We start from the raw sequence: 17542 nt of genomic DNA, 5'->3' as shown, positions 1-17542 counted from the left end.
AAAAAAATAAAAAGATATTCTTATATATGTGGCCATGACAATCACTGGGGAATGATGAAAAGGAACTTAGAACTCTAGAAATTAAATTATTTAACCTGAAAAAAAGCATTCTGAACAAAAATATCCCAATATCTCCAGTTGCATATGCTTCATTCTTAAGCACCTGTTGATGAAGATACTTGGCACAATTTTACAACCACCCCTTACCCGAAAAGCTATTGGATTTACATGAGTACAAATAAATCAATAACTATTTACTCCACAAAGATAAGATATAAGTTTCAACAAGATCGGAACAGGTCCATGCTTTGTGCTAGAGAAATCTATTAGGATTACTCTTAGGATAAGAAAAACATCCTTGGCAAAAAACTAACATGTAAGAGAGCTATCTTCCTTAAACATGAAACTCAGAATCCATTCTGCAAGCCCCTACAACAAAATGTTGAAAAGCATGCACAAAGAAGAGAAATCCTAAGTTGGGTCTTCATTATGTTGGATCATAAATGATGTTCTTCTCCCATTTTCAGTTCGGAAGAGAGCACGAGTACACACTAGCAGAGAGGGGGGAGGGGGGGGGGGGGGTTGGGGGGGAGGGAGGGGCGTGGACTGGGATATGATGAACCTCTACAAATCCTATCATCTACTTATCTATCTTCCAAAAATAGAGAAGATGTAACTTACAATTTACAAACAGAGTTCAATACTCAAAATTTTGGTTGAATTTTTAAGTACTCAAATGTGGACCTTGTTATTGCAACCCAATAGAAACTGAGACCATGCAATAGGTGTTTATCCTCACCATCCAAAAAGTATAGACTCCATAGCCATAGCACTTCCAGCATGACCATAAAGTTAACCAAAGACACAGAGTAGAGTTCATAATTAAGGTAGACCTTCAAAAAGGCACGATACAGAAGATGTAAAGGCTGTCAAGACTCAATTATGATGTTGACCCACAAAAAGAGATATCACATCATCGAACATTTTTGGAAACAGCTATTATGGGTGGATAGAATGACATAACATGCACATGGTACTGTCATCTACTGATAAGTCTAGATGAAGATTAAATTCTGAAATCAGTATTATTCCCAGGAAGCAAATTAGAAGGATTAAATGTGTATCAATTAGAAATGCCTAAGCACCCAACAAGACAAAAAGAAAACGGAGAATCTAAAGCTTGAATAATGATGGAACATGAGTTCTTCTTCTAAAAGCTAATCATTATGATAAGGACAACAAGGAAGACCTTCATCCTTCATGATATAAAAATTATATTTAATATGCTTTAAGGCCTAATATCCGGGTTATGTGTTAGAATCACGCCTTCATTGCCGTACGCAATGGGATGAGACTAAGCACCACACCTCTTTTCATTTACACCTATAGACGCAAAAGGATGACATAAACTTTCTATAGACAATAATGATCTCTAGCTCAAATGGCACCTCCATCCTCTGTAAGAACACACTGGAGGGTGGGTTCAAGGCACACCGAATGTGTGCGTGCGTGCACCTCAACACACACCTCATGGTGTTTCCAATGGAGATGGTCAGGTTTCAAATCTCCCTTACCCATTGTTGTAAGTATCAAATTATCATATATATATATAGACAAACTACCAGGGTTGGATCCTAGGCTTTGCTGACCCAGATATGAAATCCCAAACAGTTTGAAAGTACATTTATAATAGACAAAGCCTAAAGATTAACACTAAAAGAAATTTAAAAACAAGTGAGATACTAGATTAACATCTACCTCTTGTCCTTCATTGCAGAAAATAGAGCATGCACTTATATTCAAAGTTAATTACAACTCTCAATTTCAAAGTTCTGGAATTCATTCCAATTTTCAAGACTAGCAATGGAACTGTTAGTTTTTTTTTTTTTTTTTTTAATGATAAGTAGAGAAATATTTTATTGAACGATCAACAGGTTTAATCATAGTAATAATCAGAGTAACTGGATTCTTAAAAAACAAAAACACAACTAATTGAAGAGGTGGGAGGCTAACCTTAAAGAAAGCAGAGAGCTATACCCCACCAATTCAAAATCAAAGAAAAACCCCATTTATGAACTGTTGTTCCCTCTCTCTCACACCCTCAATTTATTACCGTACAAATTGTGGGTTTTTTAACCTTTACTATTTATTAGTTCAGTATTTCTCCAAAAGCTGAGTTTTAAACTTTTAACCTGTACATGAACAAAATAGGCCCGATATTATTTGGGCTTGCAATATTGGGCTTTTCATTTCTGTTATAAAAAAAATTATTAAAAAATAAAGAGTAAAAGGGCACCACAAATTATTTGTGCTCTATAAAATGAAAAATGATTGCACAAATTATTTGGTAATTTGGATTTCACTCATGACTCACACAATAGTTTTGCCTTCATTCCCCAACCAAATCCAATATTGGGATCTCAAATGAGTAGTACTCTACCCAATGAATAACGTTACGCGAATAAACTATTTTACAACATTTTTACAAATTGTTATTATGACAAATTCTTATTGGTTTTCGTATGGGCCCACTACTGACGTTACTTTTTCACTTTCTTATTTTGTAAAATAGTTTGTTACTGTAGTATTTTCTTTAACGAATTTGCTCTTAACCCTCACTTACAACTATAGCACAATTTGTCACCGCATAAATTATTTAGGCCCACTACTGGCGTCACTTTTTTACTTCTTATTTTTGTAAAATAGTTTGTTGGTGTTACATTTTCTTTACCAAATTTGCTCTTAGCCCTCACTTACAACTATAGTACAACCTGTCACTGCATAAATCATGCTGTTGAAAACGTGTATAATATTTTCACAAGAGGTATTGGATGACAAGTTTTACTAGTTTTAATATTGACTATTATTGACATTACTTTTTTACCCGCTAATAACGGCTACACCTAAGATTTCTTGCGAAAGTTAGTTAAGTGGATAGGCGCCGCAAACAGACAAACCGTTATTTTAAGGAAACTACATAGACAAACAAACACCTATATCCATGCAACGCCATTCATTCCAATCTCTTTGTTTCATCTCCCTCCATCTTCCCAAACTTTCTCACTCTCTCTCTCTCTGCAATTTTCATTTTCTTAAGTTTCATCTCTTACCCTTCAAAGATTAGCCAGAAGATTAACAACGGGGCTGCTGATTACCAAGCCATCTGGGCTACTTGGCTGGAACCAGCAGTCTCTTTGGAACTTTGAGGCTTCTTGCTAAGTTCTTCCACTAAAACATGTGTGTAACTCTCTATTTCTATTCATTCTTTCTTTCTATGATACCTTACATGTCAATGAAGCATCATGTTGATTGTTTTTTTTTAATGTTTGGTTTCATTAGATTTACTTGAGACTTCTAATATTCTTGGAATAGTCATATTGTGAAATCTGTATATATAAGCAATAGCTTGAAGTTTATTCATACGTCAGTTTTAATAAATCAAATAAACATGTGAATTCTTTCACTTTTATGAGGTCAGAGACTTGTGTTTACTTCCAAAAATATGTAATAAATTTATTCCGAGACCCCGCAATTTTTCAATTGTATGCAAAGTGAGAGACATTAGGCTGAGGCTTTAATGTGGACAGAGAGAACCTGTAATCCATTATGATCAATTTAGGATAACACAGTAACTGTTTCATGGTTCCACACCCAAAACAAAATTCTGTTGACAACATGAAACGTCAAGGTAATGCGAAACATGAAACAATTTGTGGGGAAAATGAGAAGAATCCCACCATTTTATCTGCACATATCTATGTGAATGCAAGTCAGATAGGAATATGTGCATCATGCATTTATGAATATGTATGGATGTATGTTTGTTATCTATGTGCCATGTAGGAGAGTAATTTTATCTGCATGCTTCTTGTTGGGTCTTTGTTGATTGCAAAAAATTTCAGGCAATCCTTTTTTTATTACTTATCAAAAATTTTACCAATTTAGTGGTTTACTTTATTAATCAGTATAAATTTGAATTGTAAATGTGCAACTTTTTCATCACCTCTATTTCCTATTGTTTTAACAGCACTAGTTCCAGTGATTTTGGATGATTGAGGACCTTTGAAGCCTGAATCAATTAATCAGACATTTTATATCATGAAATCTGGACATGAAGGTGGAACTATTAGAGATTCGGGGATGCAACCTACCTCCATTTTCCATGAAGGTGATCATTCTATCCCTGGCAAAGCGTTAGTCTACTCATCATCATCATCTTTTTCTTCTGAAACTTCCTTGGATGACCTCTTGGAACTAGATGTAAATGCAGTCAGTATGTTACCTGTAGAACTCATTCAGAACAATGGCATAGGACCTTTGGAGCTAGACTTAAACCAAACATTATTAGCTGTGGAACCTGGGCATTGGAGCAGAGTTGACAGTGATTTGATGCCAAGTTCAGCTAGCTCCCTTGGTGAAGCAGATTCCTTTCCTAGAAAAAGCTCAAGTCGCTCATCATCATCATCATCATCATCTGCCTCTGAATCTCCCTCTCTAGATTCCCTCCAATTGGGAATAGATGTAACCAGAAAGTCCCCTGAAGGTGCTACTAGCCTCCCAAAATTTGATGAGGACAATGAGATCAGGCCTTTGGAGACTGAATCAAATCAGGCAATATTGGTTATGGAACCAGAAAATGGGAGTAGTACAAACAGTGATCTGGGGATGCATCCTGGTACCGCCATTGGTGAAGCTGATCTCTCTACCCCGACCAAACAGCTAGAGCCCTTATTATCATTATCATTATCAATGTCATCCTCATCCTCAGAATCATCAACTGAAGATCCCTTCGAAATTAGTGCAAAAGCAACTAGTAAGTCCCCTGCAGGCACTGTAGGTCCCCCGAGCCTTTCCAAGGACACTCAATTAGCTTCAAATCATAGCAACAAGGATATTCCAGCTAGCTCTATGCCTAATCACGAACAATCTAGTCATGGATCGGCAGGGCAGCCAACTGCACAAGTAGTGTCTGGCCGAAGCACTGAAGTGGGCTTCACCAATAAGCCAACAACACAATTTCTTCCAGTGCAGGTAATGGAGCGACCTAGTGAGCCTGCTCCCTCTCAATACAGGATTCCATCTTATGTGTTTGCTAGAACTAAATCTACAGTTCCAATGGAATGGAGTACCACTTCCAATGAATCTTTGTTCAGCATTCACACGGGGAACATGAGTTTCACGAAAGAACAATTCAACTGGCTTGTTAAATCTGGTGAATTAGTCATGACTGGTCCGTTAATGGACATCTCAAATAACCATTCTCCAACCAATAAATCAACTGAAAACAGCCCAAAAAGGGCTACTTTGGATGAGGTTTCAGGAGTTACTGAAACAAAAGCTTCAAAAACAATGAGGGAGATTATAATGGAAAATGAGGCACATTCTAGTAAAGATATTCGGTCTCTTGTTGAGGACGCATCTCATTCACCTAGACTCTCTCATCGTTCAGATCAGGGTACAAAATCTTTTGCTTTTCCAATGTAAGCTTCCTCGCTCTCAATTCTCAGCCTAAATTAGCCACACACACACACACAAATCTAACAGTTTTATGCATAAATAATTACATGGGTGCTTTGCTTATGTTAAAACTACCTGACATGTCACTTTTGGTAAATTTATAAGCTTTTTTGGGTCTTTAAGATTGTGAATCCATCTTGCTTCTTGAATTAATAGCTGAATTCTTCTTCTTATATGAAGATTGTCAGGGGATGTGGATAAAGGTTGTTCTACGGTAGGCCCACCTGGGAAATGCCAAGAGTCAGGATCACAGCCACAAACTCCCAAAGAAACATCGAGTGCAGCTGAGACATCTAAAGCTCCCCCAAATGCTCAAAACAGATGGTTCTCATGCTTCTCTTGTTGCTCAATCTGATCCTAAGGACACTGAGTTATTTAACTCTGTCACAGGCTTGTATATCTGTTCAGTATAGTTGCATAGTTTCAAACACTATAAGTTGTGTTAAAAAATGCAGTATTTTTTTTTTTTTTTTTTTTTGGAGGGGGTGTAGCTTTACAATTCCTTTCTTCTTATTGATTAGTTTACATGGCAGAATCTATAACTCCTATATGGGGATTCAGATACAGTCACTTATTGTGTCATACGTGAGGTCAGGTTGTCTAGCTACTAGGTGAACCAGGAGGAATCAATTGAAGCTATGGTCAAGGAATCTCCAGCCAAATATTTGTCTAATGGTGGATTTGGATTTCTGAATACAGCTTCTGTTGTTGTTGTTTGTTGTACTTTCTTTTCCATGTTCTTCAGATCGTTAGATGATAGTGAAATTAGTGTTCATGGTTCATTTATGTCTTCTGTTTTCTCTTCTCCTTATCAGTTACATTGATGGGGCAAGGATGATTAGAAGATTCATGCATTCTGAAACCTTGTTGAATATTGAGATCATTCATCATATAAATTATAATCATGTTCTCGTTTGATTAAATTTGTAATTAGAATTATATAATTTGATAGTCGTGGATTATTTTCTTCCTAGTTTCCATTTGTGTGCTTCTGTCTGAATTTGGCTTTGATAGCTTTCTATTCAAGGATGTTAAGGATTTACCATCCAATAATGACTTCTAGGGGGGAGTTGTGGCTAGATGTAAAATAGCAAAGCCGCATAGCCTTCTTTGTCAGTTGAGACAATTAAGGTGCTTTGCCATCCACTCATAATGATGACAACAATGACAACCACGACCATGGCTTAAAATGAGTTATTCATGTTCCCATAACCATTGTCCATCCTGAATTGTTGTTTCTAAATCTCAATGATGTCGTCGAATTTTGAAACAAAAATTATAGTGTACGTAGTTAAGGTTGTCGTTCCACTGAAAAAAGAATACAAAAACACGTCAAAAGCACCAATAATATATAGAAAAATACGATTGAAACTAGCACAAATAAAGTTTGGTAATATTCAATAATTAAAATCACTAGCTAAATTTGGGGCAGTGAGGCTTAAAAAGAAATTAAAAAAGTCCATGGCATTTTACCACGGTTTTGTGCTGGGGAAACATTATCCCAGTGATGCAATTTGAGAATTGCAATTAATTAATAGTGAGTGTACAACTAAAGAGTGTGTGTATTTTGTTGATAACAATATATGCCACACTTTTAAAAGAAAACAACGGGCTTTATTATTGTTTGTGAAAAAGGACTTTGTAAGACAATGTGGACACTCCATCTAACATTTGACAAATTAGAGCACTTGTCTACATATGCTTGTGGCGAGGTAACATTAGGAAGATTTGTGAATTTTGGGTTTAAAACTTTTTAGTTGAAGGATTATGGTCAAAAACAGAAAATATTTTATTTGGCCGTTGAAAGAGAAGGAAAAAAAAAATGAATATTCATAAAAATTTGTGATCAGTGCACGAGTAGCATTGAGAACAGCATCACAGAAAGAAATAAGATAAAGGGAGAAAAAAATAGCACTAACACTCTATTTGGCTCATCGTAACATGTAATTTGAAAAATGACTCATTTTATGGAAATATATTTCCAAAAAATCATTCATTTTCATGTATTTTGTTATAACCTTGAAAATGAGCTAAAAACACATTTGTGTTGTGAATTTTATTTGAGGTAATTTGTTGAGTATGTGACATTTTCGGTCGACTTGCATTTTTTGTCGTTCCAAACATAGGAAAATGCAAGATACATTTTCTATCGTAGCAAACACAGCATAAGCAGGGGAGTAGCCAGGAATGCATGCTTGGGGGGGCCGGGTTGTAACAGAGATATACCAAATATAATTTTTAAGTCTATTGGATACAAAATTATCAACTTTTATATATTATTATATACTTGAACATGTTGGGAATTCAACCGAAATTTCAAACCTGTGAGAAACAAAAAAATAGAAAAAACAAAACGCCAAAAGTAAAACAATCACACGCACAAGACAGTATTTACGTGGTTCGGCAATTTGCCTACGTCCACAGAGTTGCAGGGATTTCACTATTATCAAAGAAAATTACAATGTGCGGCTACAGTGTTTTTCTTTCTCAAAAACAACAACAAGACAAAACCCCAATCACAAAAAAAAACAGTTTTTATATCCTGCGCACAGGATTCACAATGGGTTACAAAACGGGCCAAAAAAATTTTGTCGGCCCAAGCCTCCGCTCCATGGACTAAGCCTCAGTAAATCTCCCATTATTCGGGTCAGGTCGGGTCATCAATCGAATCAAATCATGCCTGACGACGATTTTTCATGGAATAAAATTCATCCATTATCATCTCTATAGTGAAATTCCCTGCAATTTCCTTCTCTATATAAATTATCATATTATCTGCCAAAAGCTCATCCTCCATTCTATTGCGAAGTCTTGTTTTTAACAACTTCATAGCTGAGAAAGCTCGTTCTGTAGTTGCTGTAGAAACTGGAAGGGTCAACACAAGACGAATAAGTCTATCAATCAAAAAATATATTTGAGACTTTCCTGAAATTTTTAATCCCCTACATAGCTCGGAAATTGTACTCATATTCTGAAAATCTGGATGTTTTATCACATCAAGCTCATAATGTCGCAATTGAGACTTCAAAAGTTCTTGTTCATGTTCAGTGAAATCTTGAGGATAATATTTCTTAACAAAATTGCATATATCAACAATCTTGAATAATCTAAAAGCATCCTTGGGATTTAAAGCTGAACTAAGAATGACAAGTTCCGTTGTTAGCTCACAAAATCTACTTTTCAATTCTTGCAATTGAAAGTCTATTGCAACTGTAAATATGCCAATTCTAAAATGATGTTCCATTGTTAAATCGTCATCTTGACGACGATATCTACCTCGACCTTTAGTGTAACGAGCATTCATATCAGGAATATCAATTTCATGTTGCTCACAAAATGATATAACACTAGCAAGTAAAGGCTCCCATCCATCATCTCTCAACTTTTGAATAAGTGATTTTGTAGTTGAAACTAAATGCATGGCATTTAAAAGGTCTTGAGATTGTTGTTGCAAAGCTTGACAAAGAACATTAGTAATTCCCATTATCTCTTTCATCAAATGCAAGATTAAAATAAATTCAAATGATGTTAATACCTGATAAGCTCCCTCGGCATCACCGCGTTGTTTATAATTAGCTCCTTCCTCAAAAATAGTGTTGATAACTTTGCAAGTAGCATCAAACATTTTAATCAAACTACAAATAGATTGAAAATGAGATCCCCACCTAGTATCTCCAGCTCGTTGCAAAGTACCAATCTGGTTTGCACCTCTTCCAGTCTCAATTTCATTAGAAGCAATCATATTCTCAACTTATTCTGCTTGAGCATGTTGCAATTCATCACTACGCTTACTAGAACCAACAACAATATTGATAATATTGACCAAATGATCAAAGAATTGATGAACATCTTTTACTTCTCTAGATGCTGTAACTAGAGCTAATTGCAACCTATGAGCCATACAATGTACATAATAAGCATATGGACAATCTTTAAGAAAAAGAGCTTGTAATCCATTCCATTCACCACGCATGTTACTAGCCCCATCATATCCTTGACCTCGAATATTTTCAATGTGGAGGTTATAACGAGAAAGGACAGCACATATCTCATTCTTTAAAGTCAATGCAGTAGTGTCTCTAATATACACAACATAAAAAAAAAACGTTCTTTAATAAAACCTTCTTTATCAACAAATCTCAAAATGATGGCCATTTGCTCTCTCTTCGACTCATCCCAAGCTTCATCAACAAGAATGCAGAATTTTGCATCTCCAATTTCTTCACGAATAGCATTTCGCACATTATTAGCAAGAATATGCAAAATTTCCTTTTGAATTGTGGGTGATGTATATTTGGCATTTCCAGGAGCATTTTCCAAGACAACACTAGCTACTTTGTCATTAAAAGTTGATGTCAATTTTATCAATTCAATAAAATTGCCTCTATTTTTTGAATCAAGGCTTTCATCATGACCTCTAAAAGCACAAGCTTGGAATGCTAGCCATCGAGCACACTCTATTGAGGTTTTGAGTCGCAACCGATTATTCTCTAATTCTTTTGACGTTTGTTTCTCAATTAGCTTGTCAATATGTCGTGAATAATTCTGTAAATCCTCGCAACATTTCACAGCATTTTTATGTGGAGAGTTTGGTTCTTTCCCTTCATGACGAATTAAAGGACAATTCATTCCATCTTTCACCTTTTTCCAATTATTAAAACCTGTTGAAATGAACACATCTGATCCGGGACGACCTATTGGTTTCTTACTAAAAAGGTAGCAAGGAAAACAATATAATGCATCCGTTGTAGGTGAGTATTCCAACCAATCCTTATGTGAAACAAACCATGAAGGTTGAAATCGACGACGATGAGTATCATCATTGTATGGACAGACTATATTTTCAGGTTGGTATGGACCTTTTATGAGATAAGCTCGTCGAATTTCATCTTGTTTGTTGATAGGAAATTCACATATTTGTTTACGTGTTCCTGGATCACGATCTATCTCTTCAGATTGAAGTTTTGGACATTTGGAGGTGTGTTCATCAAGCATCGAAGTATTAATATTTGTTTCTACAGCCACAGGTGTCCTAATTTCTGAATTGCTAACATCTTTTTTCTTAAAGAATGCATCAATTATTTTTCGTTTGCTCATAATTCTTTTAACTTTAAGAATATGACTCAATTAACCTGAAAAGAATTTTAAAAAATAAAATTTTAATTAGAAATTTTTGCTTAGTTATATGAATATTATTCATACTCAAGGAAAAAACAAAATTTTTACTATAATTTAAACAGTCAACCCATTTTTAATACAACTTTAATTAATAATAACCCCTCAAATAATTTAATTAATTTATCTTTTATAATGTATTGGTTAATTTAATTATATAACTTTAATTATTGTTGTTTAGCATAACAATAAACTATATTGTTTTAATTTATTTGTCATTAATTATAATGCTTTAATCCTAGTTGGTAATTATGCAATATAGTTTTAATTTATTTGTCATTAATTTTAGCATAACATATCCTTTGTTACAATTCCTAAAATATAGCAATAAATAATTAAACAATTTTTAAAAATTTGCAATAAATAATAGCTAATAATTTAATTACTAACTTTTGAATAAATATTAATTATTATTTAATAATGTTGGTTTACACTAAAAACTAACACATTGACCATTGACCAACAATGAGGAATAACCGGATAAGATAAAGACAAACAGGAAAAAAAAAAAATCAACCAATGAATGATTGAGATGTATTCAGCCAAAAAAATAAAAAGAATGAGTGAGAATGTGAGATGATATTAAAGCTAAAAGAATAAAAGGGCTCAGGCAGAACAGGATTCATAAACAGTCTAAACCATTCGGTGAGATAGAGAGAGACTGAGAGAGAGAGAGAGAGTCAGAGAGAAAAACCTTGAGGGAGGGCCGGACTGCTGGAGCCGGAGCCGGAGCGGAGGAAGCAACTAGTCAACGGCAGATCTCCGACGGCGATGAGTGATGACCGATCTACCGTCTGGCGTCGACGATCTACAAAGATTTCGTTCCATTTTTCATTTTAGTGACAGTGAGAGAGAAAAAGAGAGAAAAAGAGAGAAATACCCTTGAGGGAGGGCCGGAGGGAGCACCGGAGCAGAGGCCGATCTCCGATCTGCGATGAGGGACGAGTGACGACGGCGACGACGAGCGAGCTGCGGCGTCGCGGCGACGTGACCGTGGGTTTGCTGGGGTTTGGTTTTTATTTGTGTATTTGGGAATTTTTTTTTTTTTTAGATAAAAACCTCTGTCTCTCTGTGTTCGTTGTGTTTCTCTCTGTGTTTGGTTTGCTGTTGAGTGTTGAGTTTGGTTTGCTGTTGAGCTTGATTTGCTCTGTATAGGCAGTATCGGGCATTGTGGTATCTGCCACCGATTTGATTTCTCTGCCAGCGACGTGATGGTTGGATTTTCTGTAATTTTTTTTTTCTCGGTTGAGAATGCGTGGGCTTGCCGTGAGCGAGCTACTGGGCTCACCGTGGGCTTCTCTGTGAATTTTTTTTTTCAGATTTTAGTTCAATTTTTTTGGGTTTTTTTTTTTTTTTTTTTTTTTGCTTGAAAGTAGAACAGATAATTTTTTTTTTTTTATTTAATCTGAGGATGTTACTAATTTTTGATTGAGGCCTGGGAGAATGGGTGAGAAATTGGGAGGGGGGGCCGGCTGCCTAAGGTTGGGGGGGCCTAATTATTTTTTCTTCATAGGCTAATGGGAAAATTTTTTTTTTTGCAGGGGCCTCGGCCCCCCCAAGCCACTATGTGGCTCCGCCCCTGAGCATAAGGCCAACAAACCTCAAAACCCAAAACACTAAGTACTTTATAGATCAACAATAACTTGTGTAAGGTTGAATTTTATCAACCATCTTGTTGGTTTTATTCCGTGCCAAATTTGCTTGTATTTTAGCAATTAGTAACCCTGTATTTAGGTGCGAATCATGTAAGGGTAGTGAGTGAGAGAGTGTGAAGAAATGCTCAAGATTGTGCAAAGATGCAGAGACTCGCGGCTAGACTTGCAGGTGACTCACGACTGGTAAGCCGCCAAAGTTGGCACACATGTGGAACATGTAGGGGAGCTGAAAAGTCATGTCAGCTGTTGCACTACAAGACAAAAGTCCCAGGCTGGCCAGGCCGTTAGCTTGTGGTTTGAATTCGCGACTCAGCCCAGTTGCGAGGTCAAGTCGCCAGACCACCCCATTTGGGAAAAACTGACTTTTCACATACCTTCTCACCCTACTATATATATACCCTTATACCCACAATATTTAGATAGCTTTCAGAGAGAATTTTGAGAGAGAAACCCTAGAGAAAAACAAGATTGAATTCATCCACAATTTTCACATAGAAACTCTTCAAATTCCTCTACAAATTCCTCTACTCTCTTCCTCTCCATTGTCAAATCATTGAGAAGTACATTACCAAAACCTTTTCTCACCATACCCATATCTGTGAGAAGACCATTTGGTGTTTGGGAAGCAATTAAGAAGGGACCAATTTCATATTGGTAGATACTATGGTCAAGTAGCGGAATCCAGTAAGTTAAAGAAGAAATAGGTTCGACGTAACCTCGTTGGAGTAGGAGCTTGGAGGGCTTAGGTACATTGGATAGATTAGGCTTGGAGGGTCTTCTGTTGTTCATGTATCCCAACTACATTCTTTAATGGATTGTTTACCACTTGGAGGGCGGCGGAGAGGTTTTACGCCGAGGGTTTCGGTTTCCTCTTCCCTTAATCTTTTCCATTTAATTTCTACTGTGGATGTGATTTTATTTGATTTAGATTGTTTATCAATTCTGTTTTAAGCTTATATTCATATTCCGCACATTAATTGTTTGACATTAAGCTTGAATTGGTAATTTGTAAATTAAGGGTCTAAACGTTCATAGTGTTTTATACACTAATTGAACTTTCAACTTGTTTGAGTACTATAATACTATAACGCAAGATACATTTTCTATCGTAGCAAACATAGCATAAGGTCGACAAACCTCATTACCCAAAATTGTTATGTTGTTGACAATTGTTTTGTCTATTATAATTATGCAATTTTGTGTAATAAACAATTTATAATGTTAATGTAACTATTAAACTAAAATGCATAAAACGTTGAGAAAGTATATTCCTTATACTTTTTTACCTAGAAATGAGAATTTTTTTCCCCTAATGGAAGAAAGAACTTGGGTATTGATGTGGCTTAACTGGAGCACAGTAATAATAAATATTACTTTTCAACTTTTAGATATACTAGTCGCAGACCTGCGCATTACGCGAGATAATATTTGTTTAGGGTGATCTTATTAAATATATTTGGGGTAATAAGTGATAACACTCTCCCATTTTGTTTATATTAATAACAAAATATTTTAAATTTATTTAAGAATCTATTTATAAATGTTTAACCATGATTAGTAAAGACATTACTCATAACTTTAGAATTAAAATACAAATTTACAAAATACCAAAACATTTGAAATGACAAATCTCTCCATAACTCATTGGGAAAAGAAAAGGAGGGAAAAAAGCAAAAAAATTACTAAATATTTTGAAGGCGAAAAACACATTTTGGTCCCTACATTTTCAGCCGATTTCCGTTTTAGTCTCTAAGTTTTTTTTTTACCGCTTTTAGTCCCTCTCCTAAAAAATGCTTCCATTTTAGTCCCTGCCGTTACATCAAAAACGAATATTGCAGACGTGGCAAACGGCAAAGTTAAATAATAATAAACTAATGTCCACGTGGCCTAAATTAATAATAAAAAAATATTTTTTAATGTCACATCAGCATCTAAATTAAAAAAATTAATTTATTAATTTTAACTAAATAAAAAAAATTAAAAACAGAATTAAAAACTAAAAATCTTATGAATTGAGATCTAACTGTGTCTTGAACAAGAACAACAAGAACACAAACCCAGATCCAAAAACACAAACCCAAAAATTATTTTAAAAAAATAATAATAAAATAACCAAAACCAGAAATTCCGATCTCAAAGCCAACCCACAACCACCAAAATAAAACCCACAACAACCCAGGCCAAGAAAATCAACCCACAGCCACAAACCCACTAATCACTATTTCCAAACCCAACTATAGTAAACCAAAATCTCATAACCCAAAAAGTAAACCAGCAGTAGTATTACCGATCGTTGTTGTTGTAGCTGATTCAAACCCATCATCCCACAACAAATAATCCAGAGCATCTGGACTGTTGAACCCATCATAAATCCCAATGAAAACCCACCCATGCTCCTCCGAAACAATGACGTGTGCTCAATCCTCCCCTGCTTTCCCTTGAGCCCATTGTAGATTCTGACTCTCCGATGACTCATCGTCTTCCAAACTACCATCGCTGCTCAAGAAATTCACGCTATTCACCGTTAAATTCTCATTGTGCTGTTGCTTTTCATTATAATTCCAATCTGGGTCTTTCAGTACATTGCCTTGATCAGAGCTACAATCGAGTTCTGTTTCCCACCACCGATTCGTGAAATCAGGGTCTTCGATATCGCTCTCCGTAAAACCCGTATGAGTTTCCCTTCAAATCGTCAAAACTGCACACATCTTTCAGAGACGACCGAAGACTCGCGAACATCGAGCTCGGAAACTCCATCGCGTCATCCACCTCCTTCCGCCACAGCAAGTCCCTCTGCCTCTCCGGCCTCTGCCACGTGGCAGCCGTGTCAACGCCAATCCCAACTCCACTACCACTGTCCCTCTTCCCCTTCCCCGAAACCACTTCTTCCGCATCGCTGTTGCCACAGCCGCACGACCGAGGGTTCTCGAAGAGAAAGTTGAGCCAAATAGTGATTAGTGGGTTTGTGGTTGTGGGTTGATTTTCTTGGCCTAGGTTGTTGTGGGTTTTATTTTGGTGGTTGTGGGTTGGTTTGATATCGGAATTTTTGGCTTTGGTTAGTTTTTTTTTTTTAAATAATTTATGGGTTTGTGTTCTTAGATCTAGGTTTATGTTCTTGTTGTTCTTGTTCAAGGCACACTTAGATCTCAATTCATAAGATTTTTAGTTTTTAATTCTGTTTTTAATTTTTTTTATTTAGTTAAAATTAATAAATTAATTTTTTTAATTTAGATGCTGATGTGGCATTAAAAAATATTTTTTATTATTAATTTAGGCCACGTGGATATTAGTTTATTATTATTTAATTTTGCCGTTTGTCACGTCTGCAATATCCGTTTCTGATGTAACGGCAGGGACTAAAATGGAAGCTTTTTTCAGGAGAGGGACTAAAAGCGGTAAAAAAAAAACTTAGGGACTAAAACGGAAATCGACTGAAAATGTAGGGACCAAAATGTGTTTTTCGCCTATTTTGAAATACACTTTAATTTAAAATTTTAAAATAAGAGAATTTAATTTTAAAATTAAGGATAATTTTTTAACCTACCTTAAGTACATGCAGGTTAGTACACAATATTTTAATATTAATTTAACAAAGTTTGGTCAAACAAATGTAAAGGGTGAAAATATTTTTTCCTTTCAAGTTTGGAGTAGAGTATCATTTCTTCAAACATCAAGGAAGGGGAATGTAATTACCCCTATATTCTTGTTGTTGTTGTTGTTAATAATTGATTTTTCATTTTCTTTTAAGTTAATAAAAATCTTACATATACATTTTTATTTATTTATAGAATATACATTTTTTTACTCTTTACGTATCTTTTTTTTAATGTGAATCTTTACATATACCTCAAGTAAACTCTATATATTCCACTTCTTTATATGTGTAAAATCATAGACTACTACCCCATAATGATAGTAGCTAATTAGTTTTATCACTTTTTTTCATAATTTCATTTATAACGTTTTTTACTATTACCATATATTTACTGGCTAATGATTTTCATAACAGAGGTATTAAATGAGATGTAGCATCGTATACTAGATTTTTAAATGTAATTGTGTATGAAGATTATACACACACACACACATATATAAAGTTAAATGAAATGTCAAAAAAGGGATTTTAAATTTTTTAACTTTATTTCTTATGTAATTTCTATTATTACACGAGAAGTTTAAATATATTGCTATGATTGTGTTTAATTATTGATTATTGATTCAATTTTTTAAGTGAATGTAACATTTGATTTTATTGCACCATAAAGTTTTTAATGTTCTCCATATTGGTCATATTTATTTTTTATTTTTTACTTCTCCTTACAACCTCTTTGTTTTCCAATTAATAGTTACTAATTAACATCTCTCTCTCTCTCTCTCTCTCTCTCTCTCTCTCTCTCTCTCTCTCTCTCTCTCTCTCTCTCTCTCTCTCTCTCTCTCTCTCTCTCTCCCTCCATAGGCAACCTACTGTTTTCCAAAATTTGATGAAAATTTTATTGCATTAAATATGTATTGTAGTTTTTTTTTTTTTTTTCATTTAATTTTGCTACCCTTAAGTTAGTATATTCATAACTATTAGTTTCTTTGTATTATATTTGGTTTGATTTCCTCATTATTATTATTATTATCTTTTTTAATTTAGTGTTTGTTTCCCAATTGGCATTTGTTTAGTATTGTAAGGACTCGATTCGTAACGATCCCAAAATGATATTGGGTTCGTACGTTAAGGGCCCAAACAATATAATTTGTAGAGCGTGGGTTTGAAAGGCTAGGCCTTGGTCACCGAACGGTGGTTGGTCATGGTGTTCATACAAAATTAAACCATGTTCGCTGGAGGAGCCTTTCTCCTCGATACGGTCTGGGAGGCTCTGGTTCTTGGCCTTTTTTCCCAGCCCCCTCCTTTGGATTGCTTACTTTTCCTTTTATATTAGCCTGTACCCCTCATCCAACGTCCACATGTGGGTTCGACTTTCCAGGACAGATACTTGTCCCATCAGCCCATACCCAAAGTGGTTGGGGGTGGTTGTAAAAGCTGAAGAGTATGGTTCTGTCAGGTGCAGAGTGCTTTATTGTAGTACTGACAGCCTTTTACTTGGGCTGCTCCTGCACTGTGCTCGCCCTTTCTTTTAGGGGCACTATGGGATGCCGAACACAAGATCGTCCTCGACCATATCCTTAGGCCGTTCTAGACTCCCATT

At 35.4% G+C, this 17542-nt stretch overlaps 1 protein-coding gene and 1 pseudogene across 1 annotated transcript; one reads left to right on the top strand and one right to left on the bottom strand.

Annotated features, from left to right (window-relative positions):
* Positions 1-3022: 3022 nt before the first annotated feature.
* On the top strand, positions 3023-6215 carry LOC126703512 (uncharacterized). The gene is made up of 3 exons (XM_050402469.1): positions 3023-3237; positions 4028-5480; positions 5698-6215. Exons 2-3 carry the CDS (start codon positions 4099-4101, stop codon positions 5870-5872), a joined length of 1557 nt encoding a protein of 518 aa, XP_050258426.1. The 5' UTR covers positions 3023-3237; positions 4028-4098; the 3' UTR covers positions 5873-6215.
* Positions 6216-8191: 1976 nt separating this feature from the next.
* Positions 8192-10431, bottom strand: LOC126704126 (uncharacterized; annotated as a pseudogene).
* Between the last annotated feature and the right edge of the window lie 7111 nt (positions 10432-17542).

This window comes from Quercus robur, chromosome 10 (genome assembly GCF_932294415.1).
Source record: "Quercus robur chromosome 10, dhQueRobu3.1, whole genome shotgun sequence".
In the NCBI taxonomy this organism is placed as follows: Eukaryota; Viridiplantae; Streptophyta; class Magnoliopsida; order Fagales; family Fagaceae; genus Quercus; species Quercus robur.
Note: the sequence above shows the minus strand (reverse complement) of the source record. Positions and strands in the feature narration are given on the sequence as shown.

What these genes read in the sequence shown, in the direction of transcription:
- LOC126703512 (XM_050402469.1), top strand. Translation starts at nt 4,099, where the DNA reads ATGAAATCTGGACATGAAGGTGGAACTATTAGAGATTCGGGGATGCAA. An exon ending in AAATCTTTTGCTTTTCCAAT is followed by an intron (nt 5,481 to 5,697) that starts GTAAGCTTCCTC and finishes TCTTATATGAAG; the next exon opens with ATTGTCAGGGGATGTGGATA.